Source organism: Rhinopithecus bieti, unplaced genomic scaffold (genome assembly GCF_001698545.2).
Source record: "Rhinopithecus bieti isolate Rb0 unplaced genomic scaffold, ASM169854v2 scaffold_26532, whole genome shotgun sequence".
In the NCBI taxonomy this organism is placed as follows: domain Eukaryota; kingdom Metazoa; phylum Chordata; class Mammalia; order Primates; family Cercopithecidae; genus Rhinopithecus; species Rhinopithecus bieti.
Window position 1 is genome coordinate 191,123 of NW_016812934.1, and position 17,291 is coordinate 208,413.

At 51.0% G+C, this 17,291-nt stretch overlaps 1 protein-coding gene across 2 annotated transcripts in view; it reads right to left on the reverse strand.

Moving 5' to 3' along the window:
• Positions 1 to 17,291, reverse strand: part of SLC8B1 (solute carrier family 8 member B1) — a 35,585-nt gene that overhangs the window by 4,305 nt on the left and 13,989 nt on the right. Inside the window, exons 3-14 of one of the 2 annotated variants that reach the window (XM_017847345.1) lie at positions 16,961 to 17,113; positions 16,821 to 16,873; positions 16,615 to 16,672; positions 16,367 to 16,472; positions 16,117 to 16,284; positions 14,749 to 14,856; positions 12,624 to 12,683; positions 12,207 to 12,337; positions 11,324 to 11,465; positions 7,471 to 7,592; positions 3,334 to 3,414; positions 1,187 to 1,251 (exon numbers count right to left, since the gene is read on the reverse strand). In XM_017847345.1, coding sequence (XP_017702834.1) covers positions 1,189 to 1,251; positions 3,334 to 3,414; positions 7,471 to 7,592; positions 11,324 to 11,465; positions 12,207 to 12,337; positions 12,624 to 12,683; positions 14,749 to 14,856; positions 16,117 to 16,284; positions 16,367 to 16,472; positions 16,615 to 16,672; positions 16,821 to 16,873; positions 16,961 to 17,113 — 1,245 coding nt within the window. In that variant the 3' untranslated portion in view covers positions 1,187 to 1,188. Of the gene's footprint in view, positions 1 to 1,186; positions 1,252 to 3,333; positions 3,415 to 7,351; positions 7,593 to 11,323; positions 11,466 to 12,206; positions 12,338 to 12,623; positions 12,684 to 14,748; positions 14,857 to 16,116; positions 16,285 to 16,366; positions 16,473 to 16,614; positions 16,673 to 16,820; positions 16,874 to 16,960; positions 17,114 to 17,291 lie in introns of both variants that reach the window. The other variant, XM_017847343.1, reaches the window with a different exon arrangement.

Below are 17,291 nucleotides of genomic sequence, written 5' to 3' on the forward strand. Positions count from 1 at the left end.
TGGCCCCGGAGAAAAGAAGAAATAGGTCCCCTGAGGGGCCAACCCTAAAGCCTCATTACCTGGAACTGCCCTAGAATCTACCATGAAAGGGAACCTATTACACCGATAAAGAGGGTCAACAAAGTTTGCAGAGGGTGTTTACCTTTCAGAAAAGAAAACTTTTCAAGCCCTAAGTAGCTGTTTGCTTGTGGGCATGACCAGTGTGAAAGAACCGCCCTGCCCCCAGCTAATAGGCTCTGCTGAGAGCCTATTCAACAACTTGTGCCTCATGCCTCTGGGAGAAACGGGAGACTTTGTTCAGCCTCATAACACTCCAAGTGCTTTCCCTCCACGAGGCTTAAAACCAGCCCCCAGGCCATCTCTTCCTCCCCAGCCTATGTCTTCCTTGCTGAGCCTCCGGACTCAAGTCCTCCAGAATAGAGATGCAGGGATGGGACTGCCAGCTTGCGGCTCAGGGGTCCCATCTGCCTCCCACTCACAGGGTTTTGTTTGCATGCAAGGCAGATTTTCAAATAGAAAACAATTCACCTAGGAATCTCGATTTCTTCTCTAGAGGACCTGGAATATCTGGCCACATGCTACCCACCCAAATCACCCACACATTTCTGTCACCTCCCCTGTGGGCAGTGCTGGGATATGGTGCTCAGCCTGGCCCTTCCCCCTGCGTGCTTATCCAGGAAGCTCAGCTGGTGTTATCAATCTCATTTTACAGGGCAGGAAATCGAGGCCCAGAGATGTCCTAACTCCATTTTTTTTTTTCTGAGATGAAGTCTCACTCTGTCGCCCAGGCTGGAGTGCAGTGGCGTGATCTCGGCTTACTGTGATCTCTACCTCCTGGGTTCAAGTGATTCCCCTGCCTCAGCCTCCCAAGTAGCTGAGATTACAGGAGTGCACCACCACACCTGGCTAATTTTTGTATTTTTAGTGGAGAGATGGGGTTTCACCATGTTGGCCAGGCTGGTCTCGAACTCCTGACCTCAAGTGATATTCTGCCTCAGTCTGCCAAAGTGCTGGGATTATAGGCATGAGCTACCACACCCGGCCAAGATGCCCTAACTCACTCAAAGTCATACAGCCAGGGACTTAAGTGATGGCACCCAGATCCAAACCCAGGGCCTTCCTGCCCCTTCCCATGTCAAGCTACATCTTGGTTATATACACTTGTAAACTTACAAGGAATACTCACCTTCACCTCTGTGTGGCTCCGGGAGATCTGGAGCAGGCAGCCCAGCCCCACGCCCACAAGGATGTCTGCAGCCCAGCTCAGGAAGCTTTGCTGGAATGGCCTGCACATAACCCGACCATATAGCCCTTTCCTCCTACTGCGTTCATCTCCAGGGCTTGGGATGCCACTGCAAGAATGAACTTGGGCCAGGCGCAGTGGCTCACGCCTGTAATCCCAGCACTTTGGGAGGCCGAGGCAGGAGGATCACTAGAGGCCAGGAGTTTGAGACCAGCCTGGGCAATAGAGTGAGACCCGTCTCAAAAAAAAATTTGGTGGGGGTTGGACGAAGACAAGTGCAGTGGTGTGAACACGACTCACTGCAGCCTCGACCTCCTAGGCTTAGTGATTCTCCCACCTCAACCTCCCAAGTAGCTGGGACCACAGGCATACGCCTGGCTAATTTTTTAATTTTTTTGTAGAGATAGGGTCTTGCTATGTTGCCCAGGCAAATCTCAAATTCCTGGGCTCAAGTGATCCTCGTGCCTCAGCCTCCCAAAGTGCTGGGATTACAGGTATGAACCACCATGCCCAGACCTACAAAAAAATGAACTCACTTGGCTTTCTTTATGCCCAACTCCCCCTTTCCCCAAACACCCTATCTGAGGACACCCTATTCATTTAGGCCTTTAAGAAGATGGGTGTTGAGTACGTGTTGCAGTCAGTCTCTAAGGATCAAACACCTTAGGGTGCCAGGAATACTTGGCCCATGTAAGCACTCAGTAGGTGGGGAACAGAGGCCAGGAGAGGTGAAGGGACTACCCACAGTCCCTAGAGGGACTGGTGATGGTGTGTGAGCCAAGGCCATCTCTAGGGGTCGTTCAGGGCTCCCTCCTTCACGACCAACCTGGGAGGTCAGGCGAGGCTGCAGCCCGAAAGCCAGAAGTAGGCCTCAGTGGGCACAAAAGGGCCATCAAGGGTCCTGCTCAGCCTGGGAGTTAAAAGCGCAGGCATCATGGTCCCTGTAGTTAGCTTGTTTTGCCAGCCAGCTGCTCACACCGTAGCCCCTGGTGAGGCTCTGTCATTGTGGAGCCTGGAGAGAGCAGCCCTTCAGGTGCTTTGTGATCATCTTTCTTTCTTTAGCAGCCAACAATATCCACTGCTGGCTGAATGCCTTCCGTGTGCCAGGCACTGTCTGGAACCCATGACCATCTAGTTTCAAAGCTCTTTCTCTTCATAGCCCCAGGCTGGCTATATCCATCCTTTCTATATAGACCAAAAGTTGGCAAACATCAGCCCTCTGGCCAAATTTGGCCCACTAACTGATTTTATAAATAAAGTTTTATTGGAACAGAGCCATGGCCATTGACTTATGCATTGTCTGGGCCTGTTTCTGCACTACAGCAGCAGAGTTGAGTAGCTGCAAAACCGCCTGCACGGCGCCCAAAGTCTAAAATATTTATTCTTTGGGTCAGACGTGGTGGCTCACGCCTGTAATCCCAGCACTTGGAGGCTGAGGCCGGCAGATCACTTGAGGTGAGGAGTTTGAGAACAGCCTGGTCAACATAGTGAAACCCTGTCTCTACTAAAAATACAAAAATTAGCTGGGCGTGGTGGCACGTGCCTATAGTCCCAGCTACTTGGGAGGCTAAGGCAGGAAAATTGCTTGAACCCAGGAGGCAGAAATTGCAGTGAGCCGAGATCGTGTCACTGCACTCCAGCCTGGGTGACAGAGCGAGACTCTGTCTCAAAAAAAAAAAAAAAAAAAAAGTATTCTCTGGCCCTTTTAGAAAAAGTCTGCCAACCCCTAGCATAGACCATGACATGTCCGTCAGCAAGAGAGAAAGGGTCTTCCATAGAACACACAAGCTCATCCTGTGGGCGCCTGCTTCTCACACCACTCACCGCCCTAACAATAACAGCTGCTGTCTGCTGAGCCCTTACCAGGGGCCAAGAATTTCATTCACCTCATTGGATCCTTACAACACCCCCCTAGGAGGTTAGCACTCCCCAAATTCCTATTTTAAAGCCTTAGAGGCTGAGGGCCAGGCAGCCACGTTACCTGCCCCAGGTGTTACACCGAGAGCCAATCCCCAGGGTGGGGCACGGAGCACCCCCCACCCATGGCTGTGACACCAGTGCTAAGGCCAAGAACAGACCACAAAGGATACTGAAGATGATACCACCAAAGCAGGCGGAGAACGCCATCCGCGGGTAGCCCTGGCGGGCCAGCGTGAAATCCGAGAAGGCATCTGCGCAGGAACAAGAGGGGCCTGCAGTGGTGAGTCGCTTCCCCCGCCCTCCCTGGTCATCCACGCCTTCATTCTCACCCACGGTCATTCAGGCAACAAACATAGATAGATGCCCATGTGTGCATGGGCACTAGCTGGTGGGGTGCTCTGTGAAGGGGCACAGCAACTGGGAAGACACATTTCCTTCCTTAAGTCCTTTACCCCACTCTTTCCCACCAGCAACAACTTCCCAGGTGTGAAAAACGTGGCTATCAGCTGGGCACAGTGGCTCACACCTGTAATCCCAGCACTTTGGGAGGCCAAGATAGATGGATCACCTGAGGTCAGGAGTTCGAGACCAGCCTGGCCAACGTGATGAAACCCTGTCTCTACTAAAAATACAAAAATTAGCCGGGTGTGGTGGTGGGCGCCTCTAATCCCAGCTACTCAGGAGGCTGAGGCAGGAGGATTGCTTGAACCTGGGAGGCAGAGGTTGCAGCAATGAGCCGAGATCGCACCATTGCACTCCAGCCTGGGCAACAGAGCAAGACTCCATCTCAAAAAAAAAAAAAAAAAAAAAAAAAAAGCCTCAGTTACCATTTTTTTCTTTTTTTTTTTTTTTTTTTTTTTTAGACGAGTCTTTGCTCTGCGGCCCAGGCTGAAGCAGTTGCACGTGGCCGGATCCCAGCTCACTGCAAGCTCCGCCTCCCGGGTTCACCGCCTTCTCCTGTTCTCAGCCTCACCGAGTCAGCTGGGGACTTACAGGCGCCCGCCTCGTCGGCCCCGCTAGTTTTTTGTATTCTTTTTAGTAGAGGAAAGGGAGTTTCACCGTATTAGCCAGGATGGTCTCGATCTCATGACCTCATTGTCCGGCCGTTCTCGGCCTTTCCAAAGTGCTGGGTACCAGGCATTTTGAGCACCGCGGCCGGCACCAATTTTTCAAAGTCTATCTGCTGCTAAACATTGGCACAGCACCTCCACATGAATTAGAAGGGAAAGGTTGCTCAAAAAGGTGGTGGAGGAGGGCTAGATTTCAGCTCCCTCATTCCTCTTGTCTGGATGCTCTAGAGCAGTGCATAACACTGGCCAACCGTACCTGGCCTGCTACCAAAACTGTTAAGGGTGATATTGTATGTACAGTGTGAATGCCCGCACTGTCACACACCCGTGTACACATCCAAGCATGGCTGGCTGCAATAGGGATCCACGTCCTGCCTGAACTCTAGGGAGCCACCGGCATCCCCGCCATCCAGAGGGAGGGACAGCGGCAGGGGACCTCTATAGGTTTCTTGGTTCCAACTGCACAGTTCAGGACCAATCTCACCGATGCTGGCCACTTCCACAGTGACAGGGGACCACTGCACAGGTGCAGAGGCAGACACCCTGGGACACCCTGACCCAGAATGCAACTCTGGCTGGGGGGGGAAACGGCTTAAAGATGTGGCTGCACTGACCCCCACTCAAACCCTACCAAAGCCCTTGAGTCACCTCAATGCTTCCCCCAGGCCAGCAACGTGAGCCCCGAGCACAGTGTTGCTTAGCGGAGACCACGGCCCAGGGACCGCACGATGTTCACCACCTCTGCTGGCGGCCGCATTGACTCCACAGAGCGCTGGTCAGAAGCCCCAGGAAAGCCAAAGAGCTGCGGAGAATTGGTTTGCTGTGGACCCAAGGGGCCCAGCCCCAACCAGGGACACAGCCTCAGTTCCTCACCTGTGAAATGGGGATAACAGTATCTCTCATGAGCTTATTATGATATAAAACAACGTTATTATATGCATTGGTGCTGCACATAGTTAGTGGGTCAATAAACCTGTGAGTTCAATATTATTTTTCTTTTTTCCCTTAATAAACCTCCCTTTCAGGCCAGGGCATAGTGGCTCACGCCTGTAATCGCCAAAGCACTATGGGAGGCCGGGGTTGGGCAGGTCACCCTGGATCAGAGTTACAAGACCAACCTGGGCCACATGGTTGAAACCCTTGTCCTCTACTAAATACAAAAAATTAGTCGGTTGTGCCACCACAACCTTAATGCCAGTTTACTTGAGTGAGGCTGAGGTGGGGAAACCGGCTTTGCAGGCTTGGGAGGCAGGAAGTTTTGCAATGAGCCTAGATCGTGCCAGTGTACTCCACCTGGAGCGACTTGAAGACTCTGTCTCGAAAAAAAAAAAAAAAAAAAAAAAAAAAAAAAAAAAATCTCCCTTCATATACTAAAAAAAAAATATTTATTTTTGTCTGGGAACAGGGTTCCTTTATCACTATTCATCAGATTTCCAGTCTATGAGCCAAACAGCACCTCATCCCCAAAAGTTATCCCCTGTACTCATGGCGGTCACTCCCCTAGGCCCCACCCCGCCAGCCCAATGCAACCACTACTCTGCTCTCTGTGTATCTGAATGTGCCTCATGGACATTTCACAACAATGGAATCCCACAGTGTGTGATCCTCTGCTTCAGTCTTCTCTCACTCAGCATCATGTTTTCAAGGGTCATCCATGTTGTGGCACACATCGGTACTTGAAAAAATAGTGAAAGACAATTTTCCCTAAGTAGTAAAAAGCAACTTACCTAAATGATCCATTTGCTGAAAATTCAACACCCTTCGGTTGGTACATTCATTGAGAGTTCCCAAAAGTAAAAACTAAAATTTTAAAAAATCACTAAGTACTAAAACATGAAAATTTTAAGTAAACTTTTTTTTAAGGATGATGTCTCACTCTGTGGCCCAGGCTGGAATGCAGCGGCGTGATCTCGGCACACTGCAACCTCCACTTCCTGGGTTCAAGCGATTCTCCTGCCTCAGCCACCCAAGTAGCTGGGATTACAGGTGCCCACCACCATGCCCGGCTAATTTTTCTATTTTTAGTAGAGACAGGGTTTCAACATGTTGGCCAGACTGGTCTAGAACTCCTGATCTCAGATGATCCACCCGTCTCGGCCTCCCAAAGTGTTGGGATTACAGGTATGAGCCCCTAAGCTCAGCCAAAATAAAAATATTAAGTAAACTTTTTTTTTGAAACGGAGTCTCACTCTGTCACCCAGGCTGAAGTGCCATGATGCGATCTCAGCTCACTGCAACCTCTGGCTCCTGGGTTCAAGTGATTCTCCTGCCTCAGCCTCCCAAGTAGCTGAGATTACAGGCACCTTGGGATTACAGCTGAGATTACCACGCTCAGCTAATTTAATATTAAGTAAACTTTTAAGGAAAAAGTCTCTGGACAAACTCCCTAAATATTCCTTAGAGTGCATAGACTAGGGAAAATGGAAAAGATACCCCAAAGGCAATTCCATACTATCCCTGGAATGTCTTTGGAAACCCAAGACTAGGTGCAGTGGCTCATGCCTGTAATCCTAGCACTTTGGGAAGCTGAGGCAGGAGGACTGCTTGAGGCCAGGAGTTTGAGAGTAGTCTGGGCAACATAGTGAGACCTCATCTTTACAAAAAACATACAAAAATTAGCTGGGTGTGGTGGCTCGCGCCTGTAGTTCCATCTACTCGGGAGGCTGAGGTGGGAGGATGGCTTCAGCCCAGGAGGTCGAGGCTGCAGTGAGCAATGATTGCACCACTGAACTCCAGCCTGGACAGCAGAGGGAGACCCTGTCTCGAAAAAAAGGAAATCACATATTGTAGGATTCTATTTATATAAACTGTCTGTGATAGGCAAACCCATAGAGACAGAGAGTGGAGTTGTGGTTGCCAGAGGCTATGTGGGGGGTGGGGAAACGGGGAGTGACTCATGGGCATGAGGTCTCTTTTTGGGGTGATGAAATTCTCTAAAATTGACTGTGATGATTACACAACTCTGTAACTATAATAAAAAACATTAAATTGTATACTTTAAATGGGTAAATTGCATGGTATGTGAATTACATCTCAACAAAAGCTATTACCAAAAAAAGAAAAAAGTAACCCTGCACAGAAACAAAAACTCTCAAAAGCAGCTTTAAAGTTCAGTTACCTGTCTTTGTGTGACTCCTGATCAAACTGGTCAAAGTGCCTCAGAGATGCAGACAGGACATCTGCGTGGGAGACCTCAGTATCCCTCTTCCCCCATCTCAGAGAGCCCGGGCTTCTTACCCAGTGAAGCCTGGGGGGCTGGCTGTCAGATGTGGCAAAAAAGGTCACTGAAGCCAAGGCTGTGCCTGCGATCACCACCACGACCCAGACAGGAACGAGGCCGCCTATCTCATAGACACCATCTGCAAAGGGACAGAAAGGGACCGGTACCTTCCCAGCTGCCTCAACACCCACTTACAACGGACTGTTTGGATGTCAGGTAGATGCTTGCTATCTGCCCAGCCCTGTCCTAGACACTTCAAGGGGACAGAAAAATTAAAAATGCAGCCTCTGCCCTCAAGTTAGTCACATTTGAAAGACAATAGAGACACACAAAAACGACTCTCTCCAGCCTGTTGCTGTGGAACTAGGATAGGAATGGCTAGAACCACTAACACCATCACCCTCTTCCACCTCCGTGACAGACATCATTAATCAAGCACAATACTTCCATTCAACTGCATTTCCAGGCAGCCCCCTCCAGCCAGGCATTACCAGTGGATGGCATTGCTCTATGAGATGAACCTGACAGTCAAACCCAGCCTCCCCACTAAGAGGTACCCAAGTAAGTCCACTCTATCATCCAATCCATTAACAAATATGAAGGTTCCAGAGGCTTCATATTAAACACCCAAGGGAGATACCCTAAGGTGAGGAGAACACTCTAGAATTCCCCACACATCACCTTTTTCACCACTAGGAGTCGGTACTGGTCTTAAAGACAATGAATCGTTCGAATGCTCATATACCTGCATCGAGACCCTTCTTTTGTTCTTTTTTTAGTCTAGCTCATGGCTCCCAAATGTCAGTGGGCTTAAGAATTATGTGAGAAGGCCGGGTGCAGTGACTCATGCCTACAATCCCAGCACTTTGGGAGGCCCCGGCGTGCAGATTGCTTGAGCCCAGGAGTTCAAGACCAGCCTGGGCAACATGGTGCGACCCCACCTCTACAAAAAATACAAAAATTAGACTGGGCGCGGTGGCTCACACCTGTAATCCCAGCACTTGGGGAAGCTGAGACAGGCAGATCACCTGAGGTCTGGAGTTCGAGACCAGCCTGGCCAAGGTGGCAAAACCCCGTCTCTACTAAAAATACAAAAATTTGCCGGGGGTGGTGGCACACACCTGCAGTCCCAGTTACTCAGGAGGCTAAGGCAGGAGAATCACTTGAACCCAGGAGGTGGAGGTTGCAGTAAGCCAAGATCGCACCACTGCACTCCAGCTTGGGCAACAGAACAAGACTCCATCTCAAAAAAAAAAACAAAACCAAATTAGCTGGGTGTGGTGGTGGTCACCTCTGGTCCCAGCTACTTGGGAGGCTGAAGTGGAAGGATCACTTGAGTCCCGAGAGGTGGTGGTTGCAGTGAACCTAAATTGCACCACTGTACTCCAGCCTGGGCAACACAGTGAGATCTTGTCTCCAAAAAAAAAAAAAGTTATGTGAGTGGGCGAAATACACAAATTTGTATACACAATATGTTATGAGTGATTGTCAAGGGGGATTTTTTTTTTTTTTTTTTTTGAGATAGGGTCTCATTCTGTCAACCAAACTGGAGTGCACTGGCACAATCACAGCTCACTGCAGCCTCAAACTCCTGGGCTCAAGCCATCCTCCCACCTCAGCTTCCTGAGTAGTGGGGACTGCACGTGTGTGCCACTGTACCCAGCTCCTGAGATAATTTTGCTAGCATGGGATTTTTACCTCAGTGCTGGCTTTGGATCCAGACGCCTGGGTTGGAAGCCCTTTCCATGTATTTGCCATTCCTGTGCTAGAGAAATTTGAGGAGGTGGCTGGGGCGTGAAGACACTGAGGATCTGAGCTGAGTGTTAAGCAGAGAGGGGTACAAGGACTCTGTGGGAAGAGGGGAGTTGGGTAAGATGGAATCAAGCAGACCTGCACCAGGAATAGCACAGAAAAGGCTGTAGGAGGCAGCTGGCTCAGAGTCTCAGAGGCCTCGGCCGGGTGTGGTGGCTCACACCTATAATCCCAGCACTTTGGGAAGCTGAGGCGGGCGGATCGCCCAAGGTCAGGAGTTCAAGACAAGCCTGGCCAACATGGTGAAACCCCATCTCTACCAAAAATACAAAAATCAGCTGGGCATGGTGGCGGGTGCTTGTAGTCCCAACTACTCAGAAGGCTGAGGCAGGAGGATTGCTTACCCCGGAGGTGGTGGCTGCAGTGAGCCGAGATTGTGCCACTGCACTCCAGCCTGGGTGACAGAGTGAGATTCTGTCTCAAGAAAAACAAAGAAAAATATCAAATGTAATAGTATAGAGTAAGAGAAAAATTGGGAAGACGGTCTGTGAATGACTGATGTGTGCGAATCACTCTTTTAAGAAGCCACAACACATACAAAAATTAGTCAAGCGTGGTGGCAGTTGCCTGTAATCCCAGCTACTCGGGAGGCTGAGGCAGGAGAATCGCTTGAGCCCTGGAGGTGGAGGTTAGAGTGAGCTGAGATCGCGCCACTGTACTCGGGCCTGGGTGACAGTCAGACTCCATTTCAAAATAAAATAAAATTAAAATAAATAAATAAATAAAGATGCCACACCGCTTGTGAAAGCAAGTCCCTGGATTTGCCCTGGCCTGAAAGGCAAGGCTTCCCTGCTCCGTAGAGAATGGATGAAGAATGGAGGACTGTGATGAACCAGACAGCCCTAGGGGGTGGCCCTTTTCAGCTCTGAGTCACTATCAATCACCTCTCCTCCCATCTCCTTCCCTCTATGCCTGCATCCTCCCACAAACCAGGGGAGAAATTCACAGGGAATGTGGCAAGGAGGCTGTTTCATCCCGATGGAGTTTCACCCTGACTCTGTTATAGCGCACAACACCATGCCCAGCCAGGCATTTGCACCAGAGTCCTACTCCCACCTCCAGGCAATGCCCCGGGGCTGAGGGGGAGGAGCCTAGATGATAGGAAACAGACAGCATGAGATACTGAAGTTAGACAACAGGAAGAAACCTGGGTAGCAGGAGTTAGAAGACGTCAGACAAGCCTGAGCATTTCCTTGGCCAGAGCAGGGCAAGAAAGAAAAGGACATTCTGGGGCAGATGGGAAAATTCAAATGCCAGTGGGGACCAGCCAGGTCACACAAACGAGGGAACACAAACGAGGGAACACAAATGAGGGAACACAAACGAGGGAAGGAAGCTCAGCCCAGAGCACCCAACAGGCAATGGAGGGGACTGTGATGATTCAGGCCGCAGGCACCCCATAGGGGGTGCCCCTTCTCTGCTCCAGCCAGTTTTGCCTTCAGGAATGTGGCCCAGATCTTGAGAAGCCAAAATCCAGATTTTAACGTAAAATCCCCCAAATTTTAAATGCAGGCAAACAAGCCAGAGGACTGGATTTGGCCCTGGGGTCACCTGTTTTGCAGCCTCCATCTGGGGCCAGCAAGATTGGATCAACTGACTGCAGGCGGTCCCTGGGTGAACTTCCCGGCTGGTGTCCCTTATGGCACAAGCACATAGTAAGCGCCTGCTGTATATCCAGGTTTCTGCCTCTAGCCCAAACCTCCCTCATGTGGTTGAGAAGAAAACTCCACCGTGCATGGTGGCTCATGCCTGTAATCTCAGCATTTCGGAAGGCCAAGATGGACGGATCACTTGAGGTCAGGAATCTAAGACCAGCCTGGCCATCATGGTGAAATCCTGTCTCTACGAAAAATACAAAAATTAGTCGGGCATGGTAGTACACGCCTGTAATTCCAGCTGCCAGGGAGGCTGAGACAGGATGATCACTTGAACCCGAGAGGCGGAGGGAGGCTGCAATGAGCTGAGATTGTGCCACTGTACCCCAGCCTGGGTGGAAGAAAACTCCGGAACATGGGAAGGAGGTGGAAGGTGGGTTGGCCCGGGGTAGGGGATACTCACAGGTCCCCGACTGCAGGGTTAGGACCACAACCAGGGGGCTGATAACCAGATGCAGACAGTTGAGGGGCCGTTTCCAGTTCCGGTCATCCTTGTCCGGGTCCACGACAGGGACTGTGAGAAGCAGCAGGAACTCCACAGGCAGCTGTCAAGGGGGCAAAGGTGGGAGGGTGTCGGTAGGGAAGCCTGAATCCCAGCCGCCACAGACGGACTTCAGTGACTCAAGAGCTCCCGCCCTTGCTGAAGCACCGACTGTGTGTGGGTCCCAGGCTAAGCGCCCGGTTGCCTCTGGCTACTGGGACAAATGACCACAAACAGAGCGACTGTCAATAGCACAAATGTATTCTTGGACAGTTCTGGAGGGCAGAAGTCCTGAAGTCAAGTTGTTAGCAGGGCTGTTCCTTCTGGAAGCTCTAGGGGAGAATGAGGGTCCTTCCAGCTTCCAGGGGCCGCCTGCCTTCCTGGCCCCACATCATTCCACCCTGTGCTCCTGTCGCCACTTCTCAGTCTCTGACTCTGACCCTCCTGCCTCCCTCTTTCCCTATGCCAATTCCTGTGATGACACTGGGCCCACTGGATATAAGCCAGGCTCATCTCAAGATCTTTAATCACATCTGCAAAGGTCTTTCTGCCATAAAGGTAACATATTCCCAGGTTTCAGAGGTTAGGATATGGATGTCTTTGGGGGCCACTAGAGGGCAGAGCCCCAGGTCAAGTCATCAGCCAAGCTCCATGCCTCAGTTTCCCCATCAAATCCTAAGTCATGTATTCTGAGAGGGTCTCAGTGGACCCCATGCCCTCCCCCTCATAGAGCTGGAGAGGGTAGCGTGACCTCTGTCTTGCCACTCTCACAAGGCTGTGAGCCTAGCTCCAGGACCCCTCCTACCTTGAAGACCTTGAGGGCTTTCCAGTATGCTGACTTCCTTCTCCACTTCATGTAATCCAGGGGATTGAGGGCCCGGGCCAAGATCTGAGCCGTGGTCTCCTGGTAGAAGAACAGTGGCCGGTACTCGTCACCTGTGTGCAGGGGGTCGGGTGGTGAGGTGTGCCTGCAGCTGGCTTGGTCTCCAGGAAACCTTCCCTGCTCCATCCCACCAGTCCTCCCAGCCCTAGGGGAGGAGGCAAAGCCCAGCACCCAGCAGAGGGCAGACAACCCTGGCCCTTGGCTCACCTGAGCTGCAGTGAGAGGTGGGGCCAATTTGGAGCCTCATTCCTGGAGCCCAGGTCTTGCAGGGACCCATCTTTCCACCCCCAGCCTTTCCCTGTTACCCCCACCCCAGCTGGGCACAGGGCATGGACTCACCGTAGTCATAGCTGTTGCTGTTAGAAGATACCCGGTCCTCCTCGGAGTCTGAGAGGATCTCTGCAGGAGAGAGGCCCAGCTACATACAGAACCCAGACCATTCTCAAGGGAGCACACTGGGACACAGCAGGTTTAGGGGTGCAAGTGTTCAGGCCATCTTATTTACTTAGTTATTTGGGACAGGATCTTCGTCTGTCACCCAGGCTGGAGTGCAGTGGCATGATCATGGTTCACTGCAGCCTCGACCTCCTGGGCTCACTCTATCCTCCCACCTCAGCCTCCCGAGTAGCTGAGACTATGCCCAGCTAATTTAAAAAAAATTTTTTAGAGATGGAGTCTTGCTATGTTGGCCAGGCTGGTCTCAAACTCCCGACCTCAGCAGTCTACCCGCCTCAGCCTCCCAAAATGATGGCATTACAGGCAGGGGCCACTGCGCCCAGCCATGTCCAGGTCCTCTCTATTTTGGATTTCTAGCAGTCTGCATGCATGCTCAGGAATTCTTACACAGTGAAAAAGTCTAACTCATCAAACGTGGCCAAATGTAAGCATGCAGCTAAAATGCTAAAGTTAATAGGGGCATTCGAAGACACAACTCAAACATTTATTGACTTCAGTGCTGTCCTTTTCAGAATCTGGAACCTATATTATTTTTCTCTTCTCAGGAGGCCTGTGGATGCTGAGAGGCCTGAGACCTGTAAGAAGGGGCCTGAAAGGAAAATGGCCCACCTCGAGTGAGAAGTCAGTCAGCTCTAGCCCTGATTCTGCCTCTGAGTACGCTGCGTGTGTGTTATGTATCTGTGTTCATGCATTTGTTTGTGCGTGTGTCCATGTATTTGTGTATGTGTGTTGTATAGGTGCATGTATTTGTGTATGTGTACTATGTGCTGCGTATTTGTGTGTGCATGCATTTGTGTTGGTATTGTATGAATTTGTGGTATGTATAGGTTGTGTATTTGTTGTGCCATTTATGTTTTGTGTGTGTTGTGTATGCTGCATGCATGTATTTCTTGCCGTGTGTGTGTGCATGCTATCTTGCTGCATATGTGTGTGCGTGTTGTATACATATTTGTATAGGTGTTTGTGTGTGTGCCATGTATTATTTGCTATGTTGGCAAGCATTATGTTGAACACAATATGTGTGTCCACATATTTGTATATGTGTGTGCATGTATCTGCTATGTGTGTAACGAATTGTGTGTTCATATATTGTGTGTGTTGTAATGCTGCAGAGAGTTTGTATGTGTTGTGTATCTGTGTATGTGTGTGCATGTATCATATAGTGTTGTGCTCTACGTTTGTGTGTGTACATGTTGTGCTATGTGTGCATGTATTGCTGTTGCATGGTGGTGCGTCATGTATTCGTATGTGGTGTTTGCGTATGTGTTGTGCAGTATTTTGTATATGTGTATGTGTACGGGTTTGTATCTGCTATATGTTATGTTGTATATTGTGTGTGTGGGTTGCTACTATGTGTGTGCACTGCTTCTGCTATATTGTGTGTGCTTGTATTATTGTACACATATATTGTGTGTGTGCTTGTATAGGTGTGCATGTATTGTGTGTATTTGTTGTGTTTTGTGTATATTGCCATGATATTCTGATCTATATGATATAGTTGGAGTGTACGGTGTGCCATGTATATGTGTCCACGTACATGTGAGTTGTGTTATTTGTGTATGTGTGCATGTATTTATATATGGGTGTGAGTTGTGTATGTATGCTGGGTGCATGTGTGTGTGCGTGTATTTGTGTATATGACTATGTTTGAATATTACTGATTTCTATTTATTTTTTATTTCTCAGTGTCCCTGTCACCGCAGCGTTTGGGTTTTACCCTGAAAGTGGTGGGAAACATCAGAGCAGGGAGCAGTGGCGATTCTTAGAGAGATGGCCCTGGCAACTGCATAGAGGAGGAAGGAGTGCACTTGAGCCAGTAGGTGATGAGGAGGCTCATGGGCACTAGTGGAAGCATGGAGGCGGGACCTCAGCAGAATGAGTAGAAAAAGCATGAAGAGGAGATGAGCTTGGTGGGGACAATGGCCTCAAGAGACCCACGGTAGCACTGAAGGGCACAGAGGCTCCCAATCCCCACTGGTCCTCTCTGGAGTCCGACGCAGACTCTTACCTGGAGTAACTGGCATGGAATAGACCAGGGATCCTCTCCGTTGCCATCGGTAGATCCAGGTGCAGAGAATCACAGTGACCACATAGAACACATACAAGCCCAGGTAACCTGCAGATAGGGTGGTGCAGGCCGTCACCAAGTGGTGTCCTGGCTACAGGCCCAGAGAACAAAGGCTGGCAGTTCTATCTATCACTGGTGCATTTTAGCGGTGGCAATCTGTGTTAGCCCCGCCTGGTACCGGTGGGTAAATGGTCTTTTCCTTGAGCTCCCCAATCCTTCCTCCCACCTTCCAGGACCATCTCCCTTCCTGTCTCCCTTGCAATTGAGGAGGTAACGCCAGGCACACAGCGTGACCTCCAGGACCCTATTCAAGCGCTAAGGGTAGGTGTCCCACTCGGTGCCCTGGAAGGAGGCAGCCCTGCAGCTCTGGCTACAACTAGGTTCAGCCAATGGGAGGCCAGACAGGAAATCAGAAGCAGCGGGAGAGAGTTTGGAGTGTTTCTTCCTACTCCCTCCCTGTTGTGTGTCTCTGGTAGGGCCTGCAACCCTCTTCAGTATAGCTCCAGGCCTTCAGCCCTCCAGCTCTCACTGGGCCCCACCACTCCATTCCCTGCTCCTTTTGCCACGGGGGATAGGTGTGGTCACAGCTCCCACTGTTGCTGGCCCCTGGGTATCTCGCAATTCAGTGTCCCTTGTTGGTTTCGTTATCCTTCTGCATAAATTGTCCCTCCATTCATACCCCTTGAGCCATCTGAATGGAACATGTATGCTGTCACGATCCAGGTGGCCCCAGTTAGCATCCCACCTGTACTGCTTGTTAAAATTGGAAATTATGAAAAAAATTTTTTTTTGAGACAGAGTCTTGCTCTGTTGCCCAGGCTGGAGTGCTGTGGCACAATCATGGGTCACTGCAGTCTCGAACTCCTAGGCTCAAGGGATCCTCCTGCCCTAGCTTCTAGAGTAACTGGGGCCACAGCAACACTCTACTACCATGCCCAGCTAAGTTTTTTCTTTTTTGTAGAGATGTAGTCTCACTATGTTGCCCAGGCTGGTCTCAAACTCCTGAACCAAAGTGATCCTCCTGCCTCAGACTCTCAAATTGCTGGGATGATAGGCCATCACGCCTGGCCAAAAAATTGTGAAACTTTTGAATACTTCCTCCCCAGCCCCCAGCTCTGCTGGGCCTCTTTGGTTATGTGACCCACATGTTCCCATTTTTGCGCAAGCCAGCTTGAGGAGGGTTTCTGTCACTTGTAATCAAATCAAGCCCCCCACTGACCACCCCTCACATCTCTCTGTCCCAGGCACCTCCTAAACCTCCTGCCCATCAGCCCTGGGATCTCCCTCCTGAGCCCCACAGCTGCTCACCCAGAGCCCATGCCATCGTGACCCTGCCACGGAAGAGCATGATGAAGGTCAGGAACACAGCCACCATGTAGAAAACGATGTCCCTGAAGAAGGGCCTGGAGGCAGCCATGAAGGGGTGTAGGATGGTGATGCCTCCGGCCACCACCGTGGTAACCAGCACGCCAGCGCCTGGGGAGAGGAGGTCAGAGCTCAGTCACCCTGCACCCTCTCCTGCTGCTTCTCCCGCCCCCCTCACCGGGGCTGCTCTCACCAAACAGTGCCCCAAGGGCCAGGCCGGCTGTGTGCGGGTCGGAGAAGGCCACCAGGGCACTGAAGATGTCAGGTGCACCATTCCCAAATGCCAGGAAGGTGACGCCATGTGGGGAGCATGTCAAGGCAGGCTAGGATCGCAGCTGCAGCCCACCCAGGCCTTCCCTGGGCCACGAGCCACAACCCTATCCCCTGGCCTCCCCACAACTGCCCTCCCTCCAGGGTGCAGGACACTGGACAAAAGGATACTGCCACGTTGTGGGAGAGCTTGAGCGTGGTGGAAATGGCCGACAAGTTGGGGCAGAAACTACGGAGAAAAAGCAGACAGGAAACATTTCCATAGTGACTGGCCCCGGACCCCTATCCTTCCCCCAAACCCAGGGTGAGCGGATGTCAGCCTCCTGGAACCCCTCCTCCCATTGATAAGCCAGACCGGAGCCCAGAGCCAAACTCACAACTTGGCCGCGGTGACTCCCAGAATCAGAAACAAGTAGAGCAGCCAGGAAACCTGGGTAGGGAGCCGGCGGGGAGGAGAGAGTCAAGTCCAGCTGGGGACACCAGCCCCTCTCACCAGCCCCCCGGGGCAGGGCCTCACGTAGAGGGTGACAGCCAGAGGGAGGAGGTTGGGAGGGAAGTGGCAGAAGATGCCTTCCAGGTAGTCCAGGTAGCCCCCATCACTGTGGCAGTCGGGGTTGGTCCGGATGAAGTCACAGCGGTCAGAGACATTCAGGCCACACACCTTGCGACACTGTAGGAAGACAGGGAGGGGGACATCGGGGCAGAGACCTCCCTGAGGACTGGACTAGGCCCATCTAAGCAGCTAAACATAACATCCCTTCAGCCTGGTCTCCAAGGCCACTATACCCTCTGGGTGCCAACTATGTATGCACTTTTAATTTAAAAAATAAACGTCTGGGCCGGGCGCG